The sequence below is a fragment of the Trachypithecus francoisi genome, unplaced genomic scaffold, assembly GCF_009764315.1.
Source record: "Trachypithecus francoisi isolate TF-2019V2 unplaced genomic scaffold, Tfra_2.0 Lachesis_group6, whole genome shotgun sequence".
NCBI classification, from domain to species: Eukaryota; Metazoa; Chordata; class Mammalia; order Primates; family Cercopithecidae; genus Trachypithecus; species Trachypithecus francoisi.
In genome coordinates, this window is record NW_022681471.1 from 117,496,499 (window position 1) to 117,516,886 (window position 20,388).

A 20,388-nucleotide genomic window follows, 5' to 3' on the forward strand; every position below is an offset into this window, starting at 1 on the left:
AGAGCAGGGGGAGTGGCCAAGCTCAATTTGAGCATGTGCTAACTATGGAGTGTCGCCCTTAAGGTTTAGTGGCATCAACCTGCTGACAAAATAGGGCAAACAGCCAGAAGAGGAAGAACTGTCCCCCAAGCATTCCAACGGTGGGCTCTCACTTGCACGTCCTCTCAAACCTAAAGCTCTCCCACATTGCCTGGATCAGCCTCAAGGGACTTTGTGTGCAAGCTCCAGCATCAAGCTATAGCCCCCGAAATTTTAACCTACTTCATGTACTCAACCAACTGCGAGGACAATCCCTTCTGCAGCTTGAAAAAGCAGTGCTTCACCTCCCAATTACACTGTCACTACTCACAGTATTTACTTTTTACTTTTGAATGTTACAGAAGGGCATGACGTTTCTATGCCTGCAGAGGGAGGCCTTGGTTTAAAAATTTGGGAAATCCCACTCTAGAACATGCACCGTAAGACATTTCAACAACAAGAAATCACACAGACGAAAGACTAAAGCAAATGTTAGGTGTGCCTAGAAGGTCATAGAGCTCAAGATGCAGAATTCTGCAGGTTACAAAGCATCGAAGGATGGAATGAGAGGCAAAGCTAGAGGAAGATCATTTCAAGTCTGGAAAATTCACAGGAAGGGTAATATGGCATGATAGTCTATGGACTAAAAATTTATAAACCAGATAGGAGAAAAAAAGGAGCCACAAATTACTCAAGTCTCAGATCACTCAAATTGACACCCCCGTTTCCAGTCGCTGAGCATCACCCCTGGAGCCTCAGTCAGGGCCCTATTGTCTCCAGTGAATCACAGGACACGCTGCTGGGGAGCAAGAGCAGTGAGGGTTTCTGGGTTCCTCAGCTGGAGCCGCAGCTCCTGGGGTGGGGGTAGGGGTTGGATAAGTGAGGCTACGCAACTGTAACCCCAGTCCTCCAAGGGTATCCCACCGGGGCAGCTGGACCATCTGAAGGCAGAGGGCCAAAAGCAGGTGCATCCAGGAGGCGGCCTCTGGCTCCCAGTGGTAAAAGAGCAGCCGGAGTTGCCAGCCAGGCGTACAGGCTCAGATGGGATGAGACATCTCGGGGCACGGGCATTTTCTAGCAATCTCACATCACTGATGATATCATAAATAACAAAGGCTCTGAGTACAGATACAGCTCATCGACTGAACTTCTTACAGCACCCACCCCGGGATCTCACTGGAGACACCTATAAGAAATCAGCCTTTGGCTCTTAGGCATCTGTTTAGCATTAGAATCTGGGCAGTTTTAAAACTCAAGTATTTGGACATGGAAAGCCACAAGCTTACTAGAGTGGCTCTGTTTCAGTTCACACATTACAACAAATACACACATTAATGTAATACTCAGGTGATGATAAATGAAATCACAGCTGAGGCTTTCAATGAACTATTGTGATTTAATTTTATTAATATTTTAAAATATGAAAACTGTAAAACATAGTATTTATGTAAACACCTGAGGACTGTTCAAGTGGGTACAGCATCTTCATACAAACAATTTGAAAGAAGACCAAGTTTAAGTAAGAATCTTATGACATATAAGGAATAACATAGATGAAGCTATTCTTTAAATAGTTGCATTCATGTCTAAAGTACATCTGGCTTTCTAAAAAGAAAAGGTACATTCTTGCCCCTGGTGAACATTTTCTTGACATTTATAATGAATAGCTAATGGTGACAGCACCAATTCTCATAGCTTATAAACCTTGTATTTGTTATACAATGTAATAACAAAGTTATAAATTTATAACAAAATAATAGTGTTGAACATGTTTCCCTTGAAAGTTCTAACTCACAAAATAAAACCCCCAAGGATTAGTCTGAATTAATGTATCATTCAAAGTGTAGCAGGATTAATGGCTCAGAATTAAGCAAATTAATTAGCAACATTGCATAGGACAGAGAACTTCCCTGTATGGAAACCAATCTACAGATTGTTTCTTGTCCTCTAAAAAGTAAGTTGAGAGGTACTAGTGATGGCAAATAATCCATTTACATTTTACAAAATAAAACATCTCACTAATATATGGCTCATCCCACCTCTGTGGCAATACAAAATGGCATTTTAAATTTTTTAAAAAAAGATTGTGTGTATACTTCAGGTGAGAATAAAATATAAAATACTATCTATATAAAGAATAAACACATAAAATAAAGTTATGTCTTTTAAAAGTTTGGACAGAGGTATCTTCATAGAAAGATGCAAATAATGTAAGTGTAGTTATATGTCCAAACTTAGCCAAAATATGAAAGTTTTAATATAATAGTTTGTTTGAAAAAAAGTAGTCAGACTTCATCCAAACCACCCTTGCGGTACAATATTTCTTGCATAAAATAACCATTCTATCTATCTTACAGTTTATCTTAAAACTGTTAGGAGCACTTAATAAAAGTTTATGAGCTTATTTTTTTCTCTAAATCTGAATAAATAAAACATATGGAGAAATAATAGCAGAAAGGAAAAGAATTTATATGGCTATTCTCTTTCTGGAAACTGGTAGAACACTGCAACATCAGACAGATAAAATACTCCAGAAAGAGATATCTATGGGTACACCTTTAAATTCTCTTCTGGGGAATAATTCCCATAGATTCAATCATAGAAGTTGTCAACCCCTGATAATACCTCTCTTAGCTGTTTTGGTTCTCTGTATCGAGATGAACCAGAATCAAAGGGGTTTTATTGCTTTTTGGTTTTTTTTTCTGTTGCTTGCATGAAATACATTTGTAAACAATATAATAAAAGTAATGTTTAAAGACCTATGAAGAATGAATTTTCTATTGGACTATTCTAATACTATCTAGCAGTTAAATGGTTTTTAAAGAAGTAGACTGGACTATAACATAGTTCTACAATTTTAGCTATAATATATTTTGAGTGATACTTTCTACAAAACAAAAATGACTAAAGGGCAGAAAAATGATTCTACACTAAGAAGGCATTGGTCCCTCTAGAAGTTGGCCCAATCTAAATTTGCACAAGGATTTTTTCAATTTTCAAAGCATTTTCCTTGTTTAAGTCGGTCAATGTAGTAGCATAGCTTCACAGCCGTTCCCAGCTTCACCCCCAAGTGCTTCAGCAACACGTCGCTCGTGAGTAGGAGCAGAGCCTTCCCATCAATTTCCTATGGAGAGAAGAAACAATGCTAATTAATAATGATTCCATATTTTCATCAGAATGGTTAGTTCTTTATGAGAACATGTAAACCATTGCAGATGTATATTCTTTGAATATGCATCTACTTTATGAAAACTATTAAAATATAACTTGTACAATGAAGCACCATTTGGTAATGTATAAACTCACTTCATGTTCTAAGAAAGAGGAAATTTAACATAATATCTTAAAAAATAAACTGTGTCAAACTTAATTTTAAATATATACTGTACGTTGAATAAAATACTACACATTCATGACAAAATAGTAAAGACTATGAATAGTAAAAATGATTTCAGATGTTCATTAGCTTTCTGAGAAGGGCTGGGAAGATGACTATGTCAACATCAGTGCAAACTGTAAATGTCTATACAATGTTGTCTTTATGATGAATGCCAATTAGTTGTCTGAAGCTAATTAGATGCTAAAACTAATCACCAATTTTCTTACTATATTAAAAATCAGATATGTGGCTACTAATTTTGTTAGGACACACTGTGAAAATATCTGAATAAATAAAACATAGTCACAAAGCATCCTCCTAAAATTCCTTATCTTAATTGATCAACTTATGCTGCTAAAGCATGTAATTTGGTTTTATATGTTCCAGTTTAAAAATAAAATTTTATTTACTCATTTAACACTATCTGAAAAGACCTGAAAACCCTTATAGTACAACCTTTGTTTGGCACTTTCTATACTTTTTCTACTAAGTAAAACTCAAAATTAAAGAAACTAGAACTTATAAAACTTCGGCCTAGGATATTACTTTGTGAATGGTCTGATAACAGCAAGAGGGTATTAGCATCACAAATCAATAATCGAGGCAAATGGAATCAGTTGTTGAATTACTGGTTATATAAAAAGAAGGCCACCCTGTTATAGCTTGTGGTTACCCCCTCCTCCTTGTGGTCCTGGTGCCCAGCTGGGAGCAGATAGGGGGAGGATCCTTATCTCTGTCATTACAAAGGTGAGGTAAACCTGAGTGGCCATGCTGAACCATAATGTTTTGAGAAGCTGAGGCAGTTTGTATTTTAGGCACTTAGATACCCATTTAAAGAACAGACCATTAGCCTACCACTTAAGGCTAACCTTGGGCAAAATAAGCTTTCTCATATATGGAAAAATCAGCTAATAGGGTTCTCCCACCATTCACACAGTATCCAACTGAAAGACCTGCACAGAGGTCATTCAAAGGCATTACAGCAGGAAAACAGGATCACAAGATACATTACGTGGCTTCTGAAGAGGTCGATAAGAGGGCATAATGCAAGAGGATCTGTTTGTTTTAGAAATAGGACCACTGCTTCCACCGACCAGGTTGAAGGGTGCTTAGTGATGTTTCCTTCCCCTATATAACACTCATTTTCAAATAGTGAGCCTGTAACTCCAATAGAGAGGGGGGGCGGGGAGAAAAAAAAAGACAAATCACACTTGACCTGATCATTATCCTGAAAGAAGAGATGTTAGGTAGGGAGGAATGGTCTCTTTGTTGGAATCTTTTGTGACGTTCCTAGCAAGGAGTCAAGACTCCAACTGTAAAATCTAGTGAAAGCCTATATAAAGATGATGTGGGGATGCCTACACAAGAGTGTCCCATCTTACCTCCCCAAATAGCAAAAGCATGTTCAGAAGTTACATTAAAGTTTCAAAGATCACAAAACAGACTAAGCAGACCAAATCTTCTTTGGCCACAGGAAAATATGGCAAAAGATCTGTCAATGGGTAAAATTAGGTTAATCTAATCTAACCTATGACTCTCTTCAAGTATTTCAAGGAATTTCTCTCTTAATCTCTCTATCTAGGTAAGGTTGATTTTACTAGCAAAATATAATGGAAATTCTCCAAATTTACAGTTTTATAATTGCTTAAATTTGTTCCTTTTAATCAATGAATCTCAATAACAACCCCATTATCTTTAAGAGCCAAATTAGTACTTTTATCAAATCTTCCCCATGTATTCAATAAGGTTATTTTTAGTATCGCTTTACTCTTTCCTGTCTCTCATGGCTTAAGTGCTAATGTGCATTTTGAAGAAAACAAGATTATTTTCTGCTGAACTAGGTCAGAAGTAACTAACATTTTATTTAATTCCTCTTTCATGTTTAATTGCATAGTAATAGAGATTTTGGTCAAAAGTTTATATGTTAAAAAATAACTGAGATATGAGACAAACTAGTGCTCATACTTCAGGAAGTTTTAGCTATGCTCTACACTAAGTTGTGTTGAGATTTCTTTGTGTACTGACAAGTATCCTTTTACTCACCCAGAGTGTTAGACTCCCTAAAATTAGTGTGTGATGACTAAACTGGGTTTTGTAATTAGTTAAGAAAATTTGTTTCTCCAACCAGGACCATCAACACAATTTGATCTTTTTGTGTGTGTGAATTAGCCAAAAACATACCCTTTCTTCCCTACCATCTGGGCTCTTGCCATATCAGGAGTGTTTTTTATTTATCTAAAGAAAGGGTAAATAAAAATAGAAGATTTTAAAAAGCACAATGGGGCAGAGTTCTAGAAGTGCTACTCACCAGCTCTGTGACCTTGGGGATGGCGTAATAAATGTGCCAACACCATGGGGTCATTATAAGTGGAGAAGAGGCATGTCAGTTGACTGACGCAGTGCCTTGCACATAATACGCACTCAATAAATGTTAGTCATCATTCTGATTATCACCTAAAACCAGCCCTCAAAATAGGAAACGAACAGCTTCCACTAGTTTGCATCAAGGATGTTGATAAATACAGATCAAAGAGTGCTACTTGTAAATATGGCATTTCAAATTCACCAAAACCAGAAGGGAAGCAGAGAGATGATCCAGTGTACCTATTCTCCATCAAAGCTGAGTAACTCATCATCTCAGGGGCATGTACCAAACTGGGCTCTCCCTGGGCCAGCATACCTGAAGGTTGTGCTGCAGAAGCACGGTCAGTTGAGTAAGTGTTGTAGATGCTGTTAGCCCCAGGGTTGCCAAGGCAGGGCCCTGAAGAAGAACCATGCATTGCGCCATCAGATGCATAATACGGCTGATAATTATGCTCAGAGAAATCTGAGGGACGCACTGGACTCGGAGTGCGGCTGAGGATCGGGTCCTCCTCCGGCTCAGCTCGCTGGTATTCTTCCATGCGAAAGGATGGTCTTGGAACGTTGCTCGGGGAATTATTCTCACGCCTTGACACTGGTAAAGTGGGGCTATAACTTTCAGGGTAGGAGAATGACTCGTAAACCTCGTTTTTCTTCATTTTCTGGCGTTTCAGCTTTTTAGCAAGCTGGTAAGAATAATTTTTGTATCCATATCGCTTCTGAAATCACACAAATACAGCATAAACCAATAGAGAGTAAAAAAGTAAATGAGTAGTAAATACATTAATACTTATTTTCCATGCAACATTGCTTTACGTTATTAAAAATAAATGCTCCCTTTTGATTATATAATTCTTCAATCCTACATTTTAATTGTATTTTACACATTATAATTACAAACATAAAAATACGCAGTGTCATAAGTCATCAAACCTAAACTTCAGTGTTCTCCCAACAGAGTTTAGTCTCCATCTACTGCTACAAGTATAGATATGCCTTGCTAATCTCACACAGATACTGGTACTCTCTCACTTCTAGCTTATTGGCATCTTTACAAACCAGAGGTTTATCACATTTGTAAAAATGTTTTTTATAACACTTACACGGTTTGTCCACAGGAATCTCGCACGGAAACGTTGGATTTTTGAAACCTTTCTACGAATCACATCAATCTTCTTACCCAGGTTTTGCATAGCATCATATATAACCTATTATAATACAATGTAGTTATATAATTGGTATACAATATATAATATAATTCTATTTCAAAGAAAAGTAATGCAAAAATACCATTAAGTCAAATGTTAACTGCTAGACACAACAAAAGTTCTCAAGCCATCAGAAATGTCTTGCTCCTATTCAAGGCCTGACTGTAGGTGACACAGAGCCAACAGACTGAGCTCAGGAGCCCCAGCACCCCCTCTCCTGCTCTATTCCATGCTCTAATGCTGGTGAATGAATGTTACACAATGCCTCTACGCCAGCACATTGATGATGAAGACACTGCACATCAAGGAAGGTGCTATTTTAGGAAAGAAATCTGCTAAAAGAACAAAGACTCACTTTATGATATACATATGTAACATATATGTTCATATAGGTACAAATATGAAGTCTATATTATATACAGACAGTCAGTGTTCCACTCCAGAAAGAACACTGAACCAAATATAACAGATGTGACTTTTGGCTTCAAAGTATTTTTAAATCATGCAGCCAGCAATTAACCTTACAAAACCGTTAAGTACACATCTCTTATGTGCCAATCGAGCACATAGGAGACCGATAAAAATCTGAGAATTCTTCTTGAAATACACAGAAACTTTGGGCAAAGAAAAATACACTTAACAAAGGGCCAGAAACATTTCCTCATTCATTCATTTATTCATTCACTCATTCAACTAAACCTTTATGATGGTCTACCACCTGGCAGAACTACTTTGCTAGGTATTGAGAACATGAACCGAAAAAAAAGCTCCTGGCCGAGTGCAGTGGCTCATGCCTGTAATCCCAGCACTTTGGGAGGCTAAGGCAGGCCAATTGCTTGAGCTCAGGAGTTGGAGACAAGCCTAGGCAACATGGCGAAACCCCTGTCTCTACCAAAAATACAAAAAATTAGCCAAGCGTGGTGGTGCATGCCTGTAGTCCATGCTACTAGGAAGGCTGAGGTGGGAGAATCACCTGAGCTTGGGAAGTTGTGGCTGCAGTGAGCCATGACTGCACCACTGTACTCCAGCCTGTCCTAGAGGAATTACCATCTCAGCTGGGAGAGAGACAAGTAAAAGAGGATTCCAGTAGACAAAGTGATAAACAGCCTGGAACAGTGGTTTGCAAAGTGTGGTCCATGGACCGGTAGCATCAACATCACCTGCAAGCTCATTAGAAATGCCAAATGCCAGGTTGTACCCCAACCTATGGAATCTGGAACTCTGAGAGTGGGGGCAGTGGTCTATGTTTTCACAAGCCCCCCATGTGATTCTGATGCCCCTAGTGAGAACCACTGGGCTGCAGCACTGAGGTAAACAGTGCAGGCTCTCAGGGAACATGGTTGGGGTCAAATACTCGAGTCCAGCCACTTACTGGCTGTGTGACCCCGGCAAGTTACTTAACCTCTCTGTGCTTCGATGTCCTCATGTAGGGAATCAGGATGAAAATCTCTCTCAGGGTTATCTCAAGGATGAGAACCTTGCTATAGTATTAGGTTAATACTAACAGTAACAGCACTGCACTATGCCCAGTCCAACAGTGCTCAGTGGTCTCTTAATGTTTCTATTGTGATTATCAGTGGCATGACACAGGTGGGAACAGGAGGCTAAGTGTGCACAGAAAAGCAGTCCTAACCCACGCTGCAGTCATGGAGACTTTTTCAGAGGAGGTAAGGTCTGAAGTGAGAATTAAAACATGAGAAGGCCCTCGCCAGGTGAGGATGCATGGAAGGGCTTACAGCATAGAAGGAACAGCAGCTTCATAAATACCCAGAGAGAAAAACAGGAAGCCAGGTGTGGAGACAGCGAGTATGAATGACATTCCAGGAGTGGGGCTGTCACGGGAAGGAGAGAGTGAGGATGACAGAAAAGGAGGGATGGGAAGCAAGAGAAGTGGCTTCTCTAAGATGTGGGAGAACTCGTAGAGGGGAAGGAGGGACAGGGACTGGAGCCAGAGGAGAGAGAGAGGGACCCCGATGCGATGCAGGGCAGCTCTGAGTTCGGGGGAGGGGACTAGATGCAGAAAGCAGAAAGGGCATCAGCCCTGGTCACTAGAATGGTCGGGAAGGGGTCAGAAGAAGGGCGGGGATGAGGGCAGTTGGTTGGCTGTGGGTGCAGTTCTGAGGACTTGGAGGAGAGGACTGCCTCAGGCGCTCCACTATCTCCAGGAGTGAAGAGGCAGGCCTAGGGAGTTGAGGTATGCAGGGGATGGCCAGGTCTTCCTCTGCTCCCAGCCTAAGCAGGATGGAGATGGACCCAAGAGGGAACTGGGATGGAAGAACAAGGCAGACTGGAGCGCCACCTCTGTGATCTAGAACGGGTAGGGGAAGAAAGAGCCAGCATCTTGGCAGCAATGGAGAGGGGCCCTTGGGGCCATTTCAGGCTGACCATGGCCCTGGGCACCTCCCCCCACAGATGCTACCTCCCACCTCAGCGTGCAGGCTTGCCAAGGGGGACTCTGACCTAGCAGTGCATGGGGAGGCAGGCTGGGGAGAACCTGCTCCTTCCCTTCCCAGCTCGTCTCTGCACCCACATCCCCCCAAGACTACATGTGTCCCTTGGAAGCACTCCACTTCTGTTCTCCCCCATAATCATGATAAACACCCAAACAATCTTACTTTCCAAAGTATGTTAGCTCATTCCATTCAAGAAACCTTATATATGGTAAGAAACAGTAATTTATTTATTTATTTATTTATTTATTTTGAGGTGGAGTCTCGCTCTGTCGCCCGGGCTGGAGTGCAGTGGCCGGATCTCAGCTCACTGCAAGCTCCGCCTCCCGGGTTCACACCATTCTCCTGCCTCAGCCTCCCGAGTAGCTGGGACTACAGGCGCCCGCCATCTCGCCCGGCTAGTTTTTTGTAATTTTTAGTAGAGACGGGGTTTCACCGTGTTAGCCAGGATGGTCTCGATCTGCTGACCTCGTGATTCGCCCGTCTCGGCCTCCCAAAGTGCTGGGACTACAGGCTTGAGCCACCGCGCCCGGCCAGAAACATTATTTTTTAATATGTATAAACCTTCATTACCTCTGGGGTATGCAACTCACAAATTCCCAGTAATCACATCTCTACCAACATGTGATTCTTACAACACCCCTCAAAACTAACTTAGGTATGTTTCTTTACAAAACCTTGATGGGCTGCCATTTTGTTTCCATTGAGACATCTTGATGTGCATTTAGGCACATACTAAATTTCATCCAAATCAGTCAATTTCCTTTAAGGATTTTGTAGGGGAAACTAATTCATTACTGAGCAATGTAGATGAAAGAGACATAACTACATTTGGTTGGTAATGGGATTTTTAAAAAGCTATAAAATCTACATGTTGCTATTCAGGAGATGCAGTTCTAACTAGAAATTGTTTTTAAAAATCATCACAATGGGGTGATAATCATAAATAATTTGATAGGCAAAATTTCAATTAATTGTACACTTTCCCTTTATGTGAGATAAAGAGAATTTTTGCTTAACATTTTAGAAAACTACATTGAAGAGACAGAACTTCCATACCTGGCAATGGATAAGGACATCATAACTGTCTTCTGTTGCTCTTCAGTATTACAGGATGCATCAGATACAGTATTCAGTTCCTGCTAATATTTTAAAAGTAGTTAATGATTTATTTCTGTAACAGCCAAACTGAACACCGGGGGCAGGGGGGGAACTATATTTATTTATTTAAACTGTTTTTATTTATCACCAACTTTTCAAGGGGTTTCAGAAGTCTTAATCAGAGATTTTAAAAATTCACATTAATATGACAATGAAAATAACTGACAATTGAGGAAGGGGGCAAGAAAAGAATTTATTATATCAGAAGAACCCAGGTTTAGAGTTTTATACTGAAACTGAGTACAAAACTGCTCTTAATTTTCTACTATATAAGAAAAAGGGGAAAGTAAATTGGTTAAGTGCTCATTCTCTGATGAAAGAAAGCATACAAATTCAGGGGAGAGATATTTTCTTGAGTGTGAGTTTACGGGAACTCCATAGTATATGAGGAATTTACATCTTTTCCTTTAAAACAGCAAATGTTAATATATTTGGCAATTAGCAATTAACATACTTACTTTATTGACAAAATCAGGTTTTGTTTCATATGCATAAAAAATAGTGTCGTCATCTTCATCATAGGTAGGTATTCTTGTTTTTACCTGAGGAAGATTTATCAACAAATTAAAAGGAAAGATGAAAGACAGAACTAAAAGAAAAGTTGAGGGTTTAATTTCACTTTCAGGAGGTTACAAAGGCCTATTTCTAATATCAAAGGACCTTTGCTCATTGTAAATACTATGACTACGTGAAAAGATGTATTTGCAGAACTGTGTTCTCATTAACCCAACTACACTTAAGACAACAGTTTTCACTGAACTTAACCCTTTATATGCTTCATGGTAGAAAGACTAGTCCTTTAGCACCAGAACTACTTTAAAAGCAATATTTCTAACCATGAACAAAGAAATAAATGTTACATGGTTTTTGATTTCTAAATAACCCAACAGTGCCCCTCTGTGGACAAGATAGAAAATATTTGAGCACCTGTTTTTCTTGATAAATTAATCTCTAAAGTACCTTAAAACTTCAAAAAATAAGGCAGGGTATAAATAAGTAAGGAGTAAATAACCATTACATTTCAGTGTAATAACTCTTCATTCTAAGAATGAATTATGAACTATGGGAATAATTTTATAACAAACATACTTGGTAGTTATGTATGTTTTTGTTTCAAAATACATGATAGAAATCACAAAAACATATGGAATTGGGTTACAGTTTAGTACTTTAAAAAATATACTCTTACCCTTGTGTAGTGCCTTATGCTTTTCAAAGTGCTTTTACATAGTTATGTCAGAGAAAAATGACTCTTGGTAGACAGTTAACATTATCTCCAAAGATTTTTGAAAAACATTAGGACTGATAGTAGTTAAGAGAATTGCCTAGACTACTTAGGTAGCATTAATATCTATGTGCTTATGTAACAAAAAGAAGATGTTTTCTGTTAAGCCATATTATTTATAGGTTAATAATCTACATACTGATTCAACTTAAAGGATTAAGAAAGACAGAAGAATATAACAGAAATGTAAAAACAGCACAACCACTTTGAAAAACTGTATGGCAGATTCTCACAGAGTTAAATTTACATGAACTCCATGACCTAGTAATTCAACTTCTGTCTGTTCACCCAAAAGGAACTTAAGTGTGTGTTCACAAAGAAACTTGTACACAAATTGTCACAAGAACTTTATATATTACTGTTAAAATACATAACAAAAATTTACTTACGAACTATGCATTTCACTGTATAAAATTAAATTTAGAATAGAAGTATAGCACAATAAAAAGAACAAAGACAGATTTTCAATTTGAATACAAACCACATCGATTTCACTGGAGCTGCTAGACATCATTTTTGTGCAACAGGAGAAACTCCACTTCCTCTGAGTTGGACCTAATTATTTTTAAACTTGCTGGAGGGTTTATTTGTGATACTGCTTAGTCACCTAAGAGTGGTAAACCTCTACTCCTGAAAAGCAATGCATAAAAAAGTTACTTCATACACTTACTACCTTAATAATATGGATATACTCTCAGAATGCTAACTTAAATAGAATTGGACTTTGGGTTGAATTTTAGAGAGTGACAAAACCAGAATTCTTCCATGGCCAATTTAGAATAATATTTTAAAACTGAAGGGCTATATTGCCCACGACTAGAAATAAGAATCAAATCAAACACAATTACAAACTGTGAAGTAACTGCTTAGTAACTTAAAGCCTACAGAGTAAATGCTGGAAACAAATGAACAAGAGAAGGGCAAGCAAATGAACAAGCAAGGGCTAACTGCTTTTGTAAAGGAGCTCCAAAAGGCTCTTGACTAAGGAGAAAGCATTGCCTCCAAAATGTAAGCCAGGAGTCTATTCTGGATTGGGTCCCCACCGCTATGTAGGCTGGGCAGACCACGAGAGACACCACCTCCTCATCCACCAGGTTTCAAACACCAGTTGAGATGATCTCTAAGGCCCATTTCAACTTTCAAGTTAGGATTGCCTTATTAAATTTTATATTAAACCTAAATAAATGGATGTGAAAGGTAAGCCAATCTAAAATTAGGAAGATTTGGTTATGGCTCTGAGCCACTTAACTATGGAACTAGAAAACATTGGCTGCAACAGTGTCAGATTATATCTTGTACTAGAGATTTGCTTTGAATGTCTGCATCACAGTTACTGGGAAGGGTACCTTAATGAAAGAGCTACCCCACTTTATTCTCCCTGAGCCAGAGCAGTAATGAGAGGCACAATTAAGGGATTCAGGTTTCATTTCTTTCCTGTTTCCCTTTCATTCTATAGTGGAGATACTAATGACCATGAACCCAAAAGAGAGAAATAAAAAGGGAAAAAGAAGATGGGAGAGCTAACTCGAGTTAGATAAACGCAGACTAATGTTGCATAGAAGTATCAAGTTATAAAATACCTCTAATTGGAGCTGTAACTTCAATCAAATTTCACTTTTTAAACTATCTGAGTTTTCTGACCATAAAACTTATACAAGCTATCAGTAATTAAATTGCGGTATATTCATACAAAGGAACTTCACAGCAATGAGAATAAACCAACTACTGCTGTACACAGCAAGGCTGAATCTCACAACCATAACCTTGAGTTTAAAAACAGTCAGGGCCGGGCGCGGTGGCTCAAGCCTGTAATCCCAGCACTTTGGGAGGCCGAGGCGGGCGGATCACGAGGTCAGGAGATCGAGACCATCCTGGCTAACACAGTGAAACCCCGTCTCTACTAAAAAATACAAAAAACTAGCGGGGCGAGGTGGCGGGCGCCTGTAGTCCCAGCTACTCGGGAGGCTGAGGCAGGAGAATGGCGTAAACCCGGGAGGCGGAGCTTGCAGTGAGCTGAGATCCGCCACTGCACTCCAGCCCGGGCGACAGAGCGAGACTCCATCTCAAAAAAAAAAAAAAAAAAAAAAAAAAAAAAAAAAACAGACACAAAAGAGTACAGTATATGACTCAATTGATATTAAACTCAAAAACAGGCAAAATTACCTGTGGTGGAAGAGTCTTTCCAAACCAATACTTTTAGGTCTACTGTAGTTACTGTAATGACTTCCTGGTGTTCTATCTTGTAAATATGCCATGATTTATTAAACACAGCCCCCAATTCATAGATATTCAAGTTACTTCTAGAGTTTTGCTCTTATAAAGAACACTGCAGAACAGTCTTGCACCTATGCAGGTAGTTCTATGGGATAAATTCCTAGAGGTAGAAACAATGAGTAGGTCTCCACGTTTGAAAATCCTCCTCTACTTCTTGCCACTAAGGAGGGCTGTTGGGGTCAACCAGATGTTCCAAAATAAACTAAGGTAGTATCCTGCTGGTCCTGCATGTAGTTTTAAAACCAGGACAGATAATAAATAGTACCAAATAGCTTCTTGGCATCAGATGACTAAGTGACTTTTCTCCTTTGATCTACTGATGCAACATATTAATACATTTCTTAATGTTCTTGGGGTGAGGGGTCCAGCTGACTATAAAGAACAACATTCAATTTGTTGGTGTTTTATTTAGAAATTGTTTGCATCTCTATTTCTAAGCTCTTACATTAGTGAGATGGTATATTTCTCACAATTAATGAATCAGTATTGTATTGATACACTCTTAACACTTGGTATCAAAATTCCTCTGCAAAATTAGCTGGGAAGGCTTTCACCTCTTTCTATACTCTAAAAAAGTTTACATCACACCAGAATTTTTGTGCTCTAAAGGGTTGAATTTATAAAAAAAAAAAAAACTCTCTGGGTCCAGTTTTTATAACATTTTCTAAGTTCCTCCATGGCTGATGATCTAGTCATATTATCCTATTTTTTCTTGAGTTGTTTTGACAAATTATTTTTATCCAGAAGGATAATCATTTCATCATAATTACAGAATTTTTAGCAAAGCCACAGTTTTAAATTTTTATTTCTAATTTAATTTGTACTTTCTTTTGATTCTTTCATTAGGTATTCTATCTTGCTAAATTACTGACAACCCTGTGGGATAGGTTCTATTACTGTCCCCATTTTCCTTATGAGGAAACTGAAGCAAAGAACGTTTATTAGAGGTGTCCAAGGGAGAGAATACAGTCATGGGTTCTTAGTTTATTTCTGGTTGGGCCAGTAAAGCCCCTTCCTCATCCCTCCTTTCCACTTATCCTAGAGACAGAAACTAAAAAGCATAGCTTCAGGCTGCCAAAAGCCTAAAACAAACAAATCAGAACAACAACAATGACAACAACAATAAAATAAGGCGGGTTGGACAAGCTTGATTTAAGTAATTTACCCAGGTCCCATAGCTAGTAAATGGTGCAGTCTACCACCACACTCTATGCACTTTACTTCATTATTAAAATCACCTGGAATACCTTTGCTATCAATAACACAGTAAAATCCATACTCTCACCATGGCCTGCAAGGTCCTTCCATAATCAGGACCCCGCCCACTGCACAGAGGTCACTTCTTACCACTTGCCCCTTTACTCTAAGTCAGGGGTCCTCAACCCCCGGGCAACCGCCTGGTACTGGTCCTTGGCCTGTTAGGAGCACAGCAGGAGCTAGGAAGGATTATCGCCTGAGCTCCGCCTCCTATCAGATGAGCTGCAGTATTAGATTCTCACAGGAGCATGAACCCTATTGTGAACGGCACATGGGAGGGATCTAGGTTGCACTCTCCTTAAGAAACAGTTTCATTAGGAAACCATACCCTGCTAGCACTCCCCCGTCCCTGCATCTGTGGAAAATTGTCTTCTACAAAACCAAAACCGGTTCCTGGTGCCAAAAAGGTTAGGGAGGGCAGCTCTAAGCCTAAAATATTTACTGTGTGGCCTGTTTCAGGCAAGTTTGCAGACAATGGTTACAAGCTCTTACATCCAGAGAACAGAGAACTCCCTATTTGGATTAATTACAATGTTGTCAAAATTTGGCTGTAATTAGATACAGGAGCACTGCCCAGTGAGTCCACCACTGGACTCCCAACATGTTTACATCTCTGGTACTTATACAAATCAACACGAATCTTGCACTCTTTGAGCTTCTTGCTCCTGTCATGCCCTCCGTCCATAATACCCTGTTGTATCTCCGCCTAGGAGAACTTATTCAACTTCAAGGCTTAACTCAAGTTTCACCTCCAAAAAGCAAGGGCACCATGCCAATGATCATCCCATGTGGATGTGACATGACTTTCCCTGAACTACAAGAACACTCACACTTTAATACTTCTATGGCAACTGTCACATATATCTGGTTACGTGAGAGGCAACATCAAGCAGCATTAAGACCTTAGGCTTGTGGTCAGAACACCTGGGTTTGGGTCCCACCTCCTCCACATACTAGCTGTGTAAATAAGTTGAACAACTTACTTAAGTCCTCTGTGCTTTTTTTTGTCTATAAAATGGGAATGATAATAGCACATATCTCATGGAATTGTGAGGATTAAATGAATTAATACATGTCAAGTGCTTAGAGTAATGCATGGCAAAGACAGCAAAGGCTTTTGAGTATTGACTACATCTATCCAACAGAACTATGTCTCAAGGAGCACATAGATAACAAGCCTGGGTCATAACATGTAATTTTTATTCACATTGCACCTGAAATGAATTGTTATGTCTTTTAGGTACCAGGGCATGATGCAAGGAGCTGGGCTATAGTTATAAACACTTGAATCCAAGTCCAAATTGCCAAATTTGCCATTTCACTTTAGGCAAATATTTCACCTCTCTGTGCCTCAAATTTTCTAACCGGTAAAGTTGTAATAATATCTACTTCACGGGGCTATTTAGGCCAAAAATACACAGTTAAACTCTCAGCATCATGCCTGGTTCACAGTAGACACACCATAAATTTTAATTCCTTTTCACTTCTTCCCTTAAGGTAAACAATTACAGCTTTACGACATTTTCTTAGAGTCCAACCATGACTAGAATGTGCAAAATTAATTTCATTTTTAAATCTCAAATCCCACAAAATGAGTTTACTTAAAATGAAACTCATTTATATTTACCACAGAAGTCTAAACTCTTTGTTTTCTTTTTTTTTTTGAGTCAGAGTCTTACTCTGTCACCCAGGCTGGAGTGCAGTGGCATGATCTCGGCTTACTGCAACCTCTGCCTCCTGGGTTAAAGCAATTCTCCTCCCTCAGCCTCCTGAGTAGCTAGCATAACAGGCGTGCGCCACCATGCCCAGTTAATTTTTGTACTTTTAGTAGAGACTGGGTTTCACCATGTTGGCCAGACTGGTCCTGAACTTCTGACCTCAAGTGATCTGCCCGCCTTGGCCTCCCAAAATGCTGGGATTATAGGCGTGAGCCACCATGCCTGGCCAACTCTTGATAACACCATAAATTTAAGTTCTTTTTCACTTTTTCCCACAAGATAAATTACAGCTTTACAACATTTTCTCAGAGCCAACCATGACTAGATTGTGCAAAATTAATTTCACTTTTAAATTTCAAATTCCACAAAATGAGCATACTTTTTTTTTTTTTTTTTTGAGACGGAGTCTGGCTCTGTCGCCCAGGCTGGAGTGCGGTGGCCGGATCTCAGCTCACTGCAAGCTCCGCCTCCCGGGTTCACGCCATTCTCCTGCCTCCGCCTCCCAAGTAGCTGGGACTACAGGCGCCCGCCTCGTCGCCCGGCTAGTTTTTTGTATTCTTTAGTAGAGACGGGGTTTCACCGTATTAGCCAGGATGGTCTCGATCTCCTGACCTTGTGATCCGCCCGTCTCGGCCTCCCAAAGTGCTGGGATTACAGGCTTGAGCCACCGCGCCCGGCCAAAAAAAATGAGCATACTTAAAAGGAAACTCATTTATATTTACCCCGGAAATCTAAACTCTTGATAATACCACACATTTTAGTTCCTTCTCACTTCTTCCCACAAGATAATTTCAGCTTTACAACATTTTCTCAGAGCCCAACCACGACTACATCATGCAAAATGAATTAATTTCACGTTTAAATCTCAAATCCTGTAAAAATGAGTTTACCTAAAATGAGACTCACTTGCATTTACCACAGAAATTTAACTCTTGATTACACCATATACTTTAATTCCTTTTCACTTCTTTCCATAAGATAAATCACAGCTTTACATTTTCTCAGAGCCCAACCGTGACTAGATTGTGCAAAGTTAATTAATTTCACTTTTAAATCTCAAATCCCGTAAAAATAAGTTTACTTAAAATGAAACTCACTTGTATTTACCACAGAAATTTAAACTATTCATTACACCATACACTTTAGTCCCTTTTCACTTCGTCCCACAAGATTAATTACAGCTTGACAACATTTTCTCAGAGCCCAAGGCTAGACTGTGCAACATTAATTAATTTCACTTTCAAATCTCAAATCTCGCAAAATGAGCTTAAAATGAAATTCACTTATGTTTACCACAGAAATCTAAACCCTTGATAATGTAAGAACAAGAGGCCGTCTGCTTTTCTAAGAGACTTTTTTAGACATTAAAGACATTTTCAAAAGTCGTAAATATTCGCTCCGGAGGCGCAAGGCTTTCACCTGCCATTCATTCATCAGATGAGGCACAGCTCACAATGAGGTCTGAAAACGGCTTTTCACGCCGGGACCACTTTGAGAAACACACAGCAAAACGGGGCCAATGACAACAGCCAGACTGCTCCGTTTGTTTTAAGAACAATCACTTTCTAAATCTTCCTGCGAGACTCTCAAAGGCAGCCCTTCCATTGTCTCCAGAACCGTATCCCATCGCCCAGCACTTGCCGCAGGCCCGACAAGTGAGGCCCAAAACGGCACCCAGCCCACGCCCCGCTTTAGAAAACCCCGCGCTGCAAAGCTGCTCGGAAAATCGCTATCTTTGAGTCAACCTGAAACCAGTTTGCCGCACTTGGGGAAAGCCGGGGAGAGGAGGGAGGGACGCGATCCGCCACCCACCAAATCAGAGCCTTTCCTGTGAGCGGCCGCGCGGCAAGGGGCGGGGCCCGGCCCTCGCACGCCTCGACGGCCTCCCCCGCTCCACAGGGACCCCGATTTCGCAGGATCTCCCGACTCCCGCCTCTGCTCCCAACACCCTACGTCTTTCTCTTCCTCCTCATTTATGTATTTACAATAAAACAGCGAAGCTGCACGGTCTCAAACGCGGTTACCATCCAAGCCTCAGACTCTAGGTCTCAACCGCAAAAGGTCTGACAGGAAATCAACTCCGGAGTTTGTCAATTCTTTACACTCAAAGCTCTGTTAACAAAGTCTGGATCCCTCCTCGCTCCCCACCTGCCTCCCCTGACAGGAAAACGACTGTAAAAGGATCCTGTCATCCCCGAAAGTCAAAGTCAGCACCAAGCACTTCACAAATTGTCAAATCTCAAAAGCTCACACGCGCGGGCACTCCGGAAAGGCTGTGGGGACCACCCAAAGCAGCCCCCTCCACACCGCGGCTGAAATTTGAGGCTGCGAAGTGCAAACCTCGTTCTTCCCCGCAAAGCAAACCCTCTCTCCTCAGGAGAGCCCCAGCCCCAAACCAAATCGTCTATTCCCGTGACAGGAAAGCTCAAAGTGAGGAAAAAGTACGACTGGACAGACCTATTTTAGCGACAGAGTCTGTCACGCCGGCCTCCGGAGGTCGCGGTAAAACTGCTCGCAGTAGTCCTGCCTCCCCGATGGGCGACAGCTGTGACCGTTAGGCCGCTCGACGCTTCGGAAAGGCCCTGGCGCCGGAAACCTGGTCACACGCACGAGAGACCAGTGATGCCCTGACCCCTGAGTGGATCAGAGAGCTCCCGCGACGCCGAGTTCCCACACTAGCGGTGGTGGGGGGAGGGGGTGGGTGGGCGGGACTACCCGCTGACCAATCGGCGTCTGGCCACTGACAGGCGTCGCCTTTGATCGGCCAATCCGCGGGCGCTCTCCTAGCCCTTGGGTGAGGGCGGGAATTTGCTGAGGAGGTGGCTGTGGGGCGGGGCCGAGGGCGGGAATTTGTGAGGAGACGGCTGTGAGGCGGGGCCGAGGGCGGGAATTTGCTGAGGAGACGGCTGTGGGGCGGGGCCTCTTACCTCAGGTTTTTCTTCACAAGACCCGCGGGATTGAAAATGGCGGTTAGACGTTTCAGAGACTCGCGAGCCGCTCGCGCTGAGAGTGGTTTCTGCGGCTGCGCAGGAGTCTGGCACGCATGCGCAACCCTTCCAGTGGCGTTGTAGTGTCCGAAGCTTTTTTTTTTTTTAATGTGATCCCGCCCCTCCCCCGCGCCCTGTGGCGCACCAGAGACGTCGATGTAAACTGGGTTTCCTGGACGCACGCCCGTGATTGACTTGGAATGAGGAGAGGGGCGGGGCCTTAGCAGTTGCCCGAGCCGGGTCTGGGAGGAAGGGCGAGGGGGGCGGAGGAGGGGACAAGATAATTCCAG

At 41.0% G+C, this 20,388-nt stretch overlaps 1 protein-coding gene across 1 annotated transcript; it reads right to left on the reverse strand.

Moving 5' to 3' along the window:
• Positions 1 to 1,400: 1,400 nt before the first annotated feature.
• Positions 1,401 to 19,810, reverse strand: SCML1 (Scm polycomb group protein like 1). The gene is given in 9 exon segments (XM_033200841.1): positions 1,401 to 3,142; positions 4,410 to 4,561; positions 6,078 to 6,477; positions 6,862 to 6,966; positions 10,476 to 10,498; positions 10,501 to 10,555; positions 11,036 to 11,119; positions 12,344 to 12,492; positions 19,569 to 19,810. Coding segments are annotated over 8 exon segments (987 nt in total). The 5' UTR covers positions 12,377 to 12,492; positions 19,569 to 19,810; the 3' UTR covers positions 1,401 to 3,007.
• Positions 19,811 to 20,388: the final 578 nt, after the last annotated feature.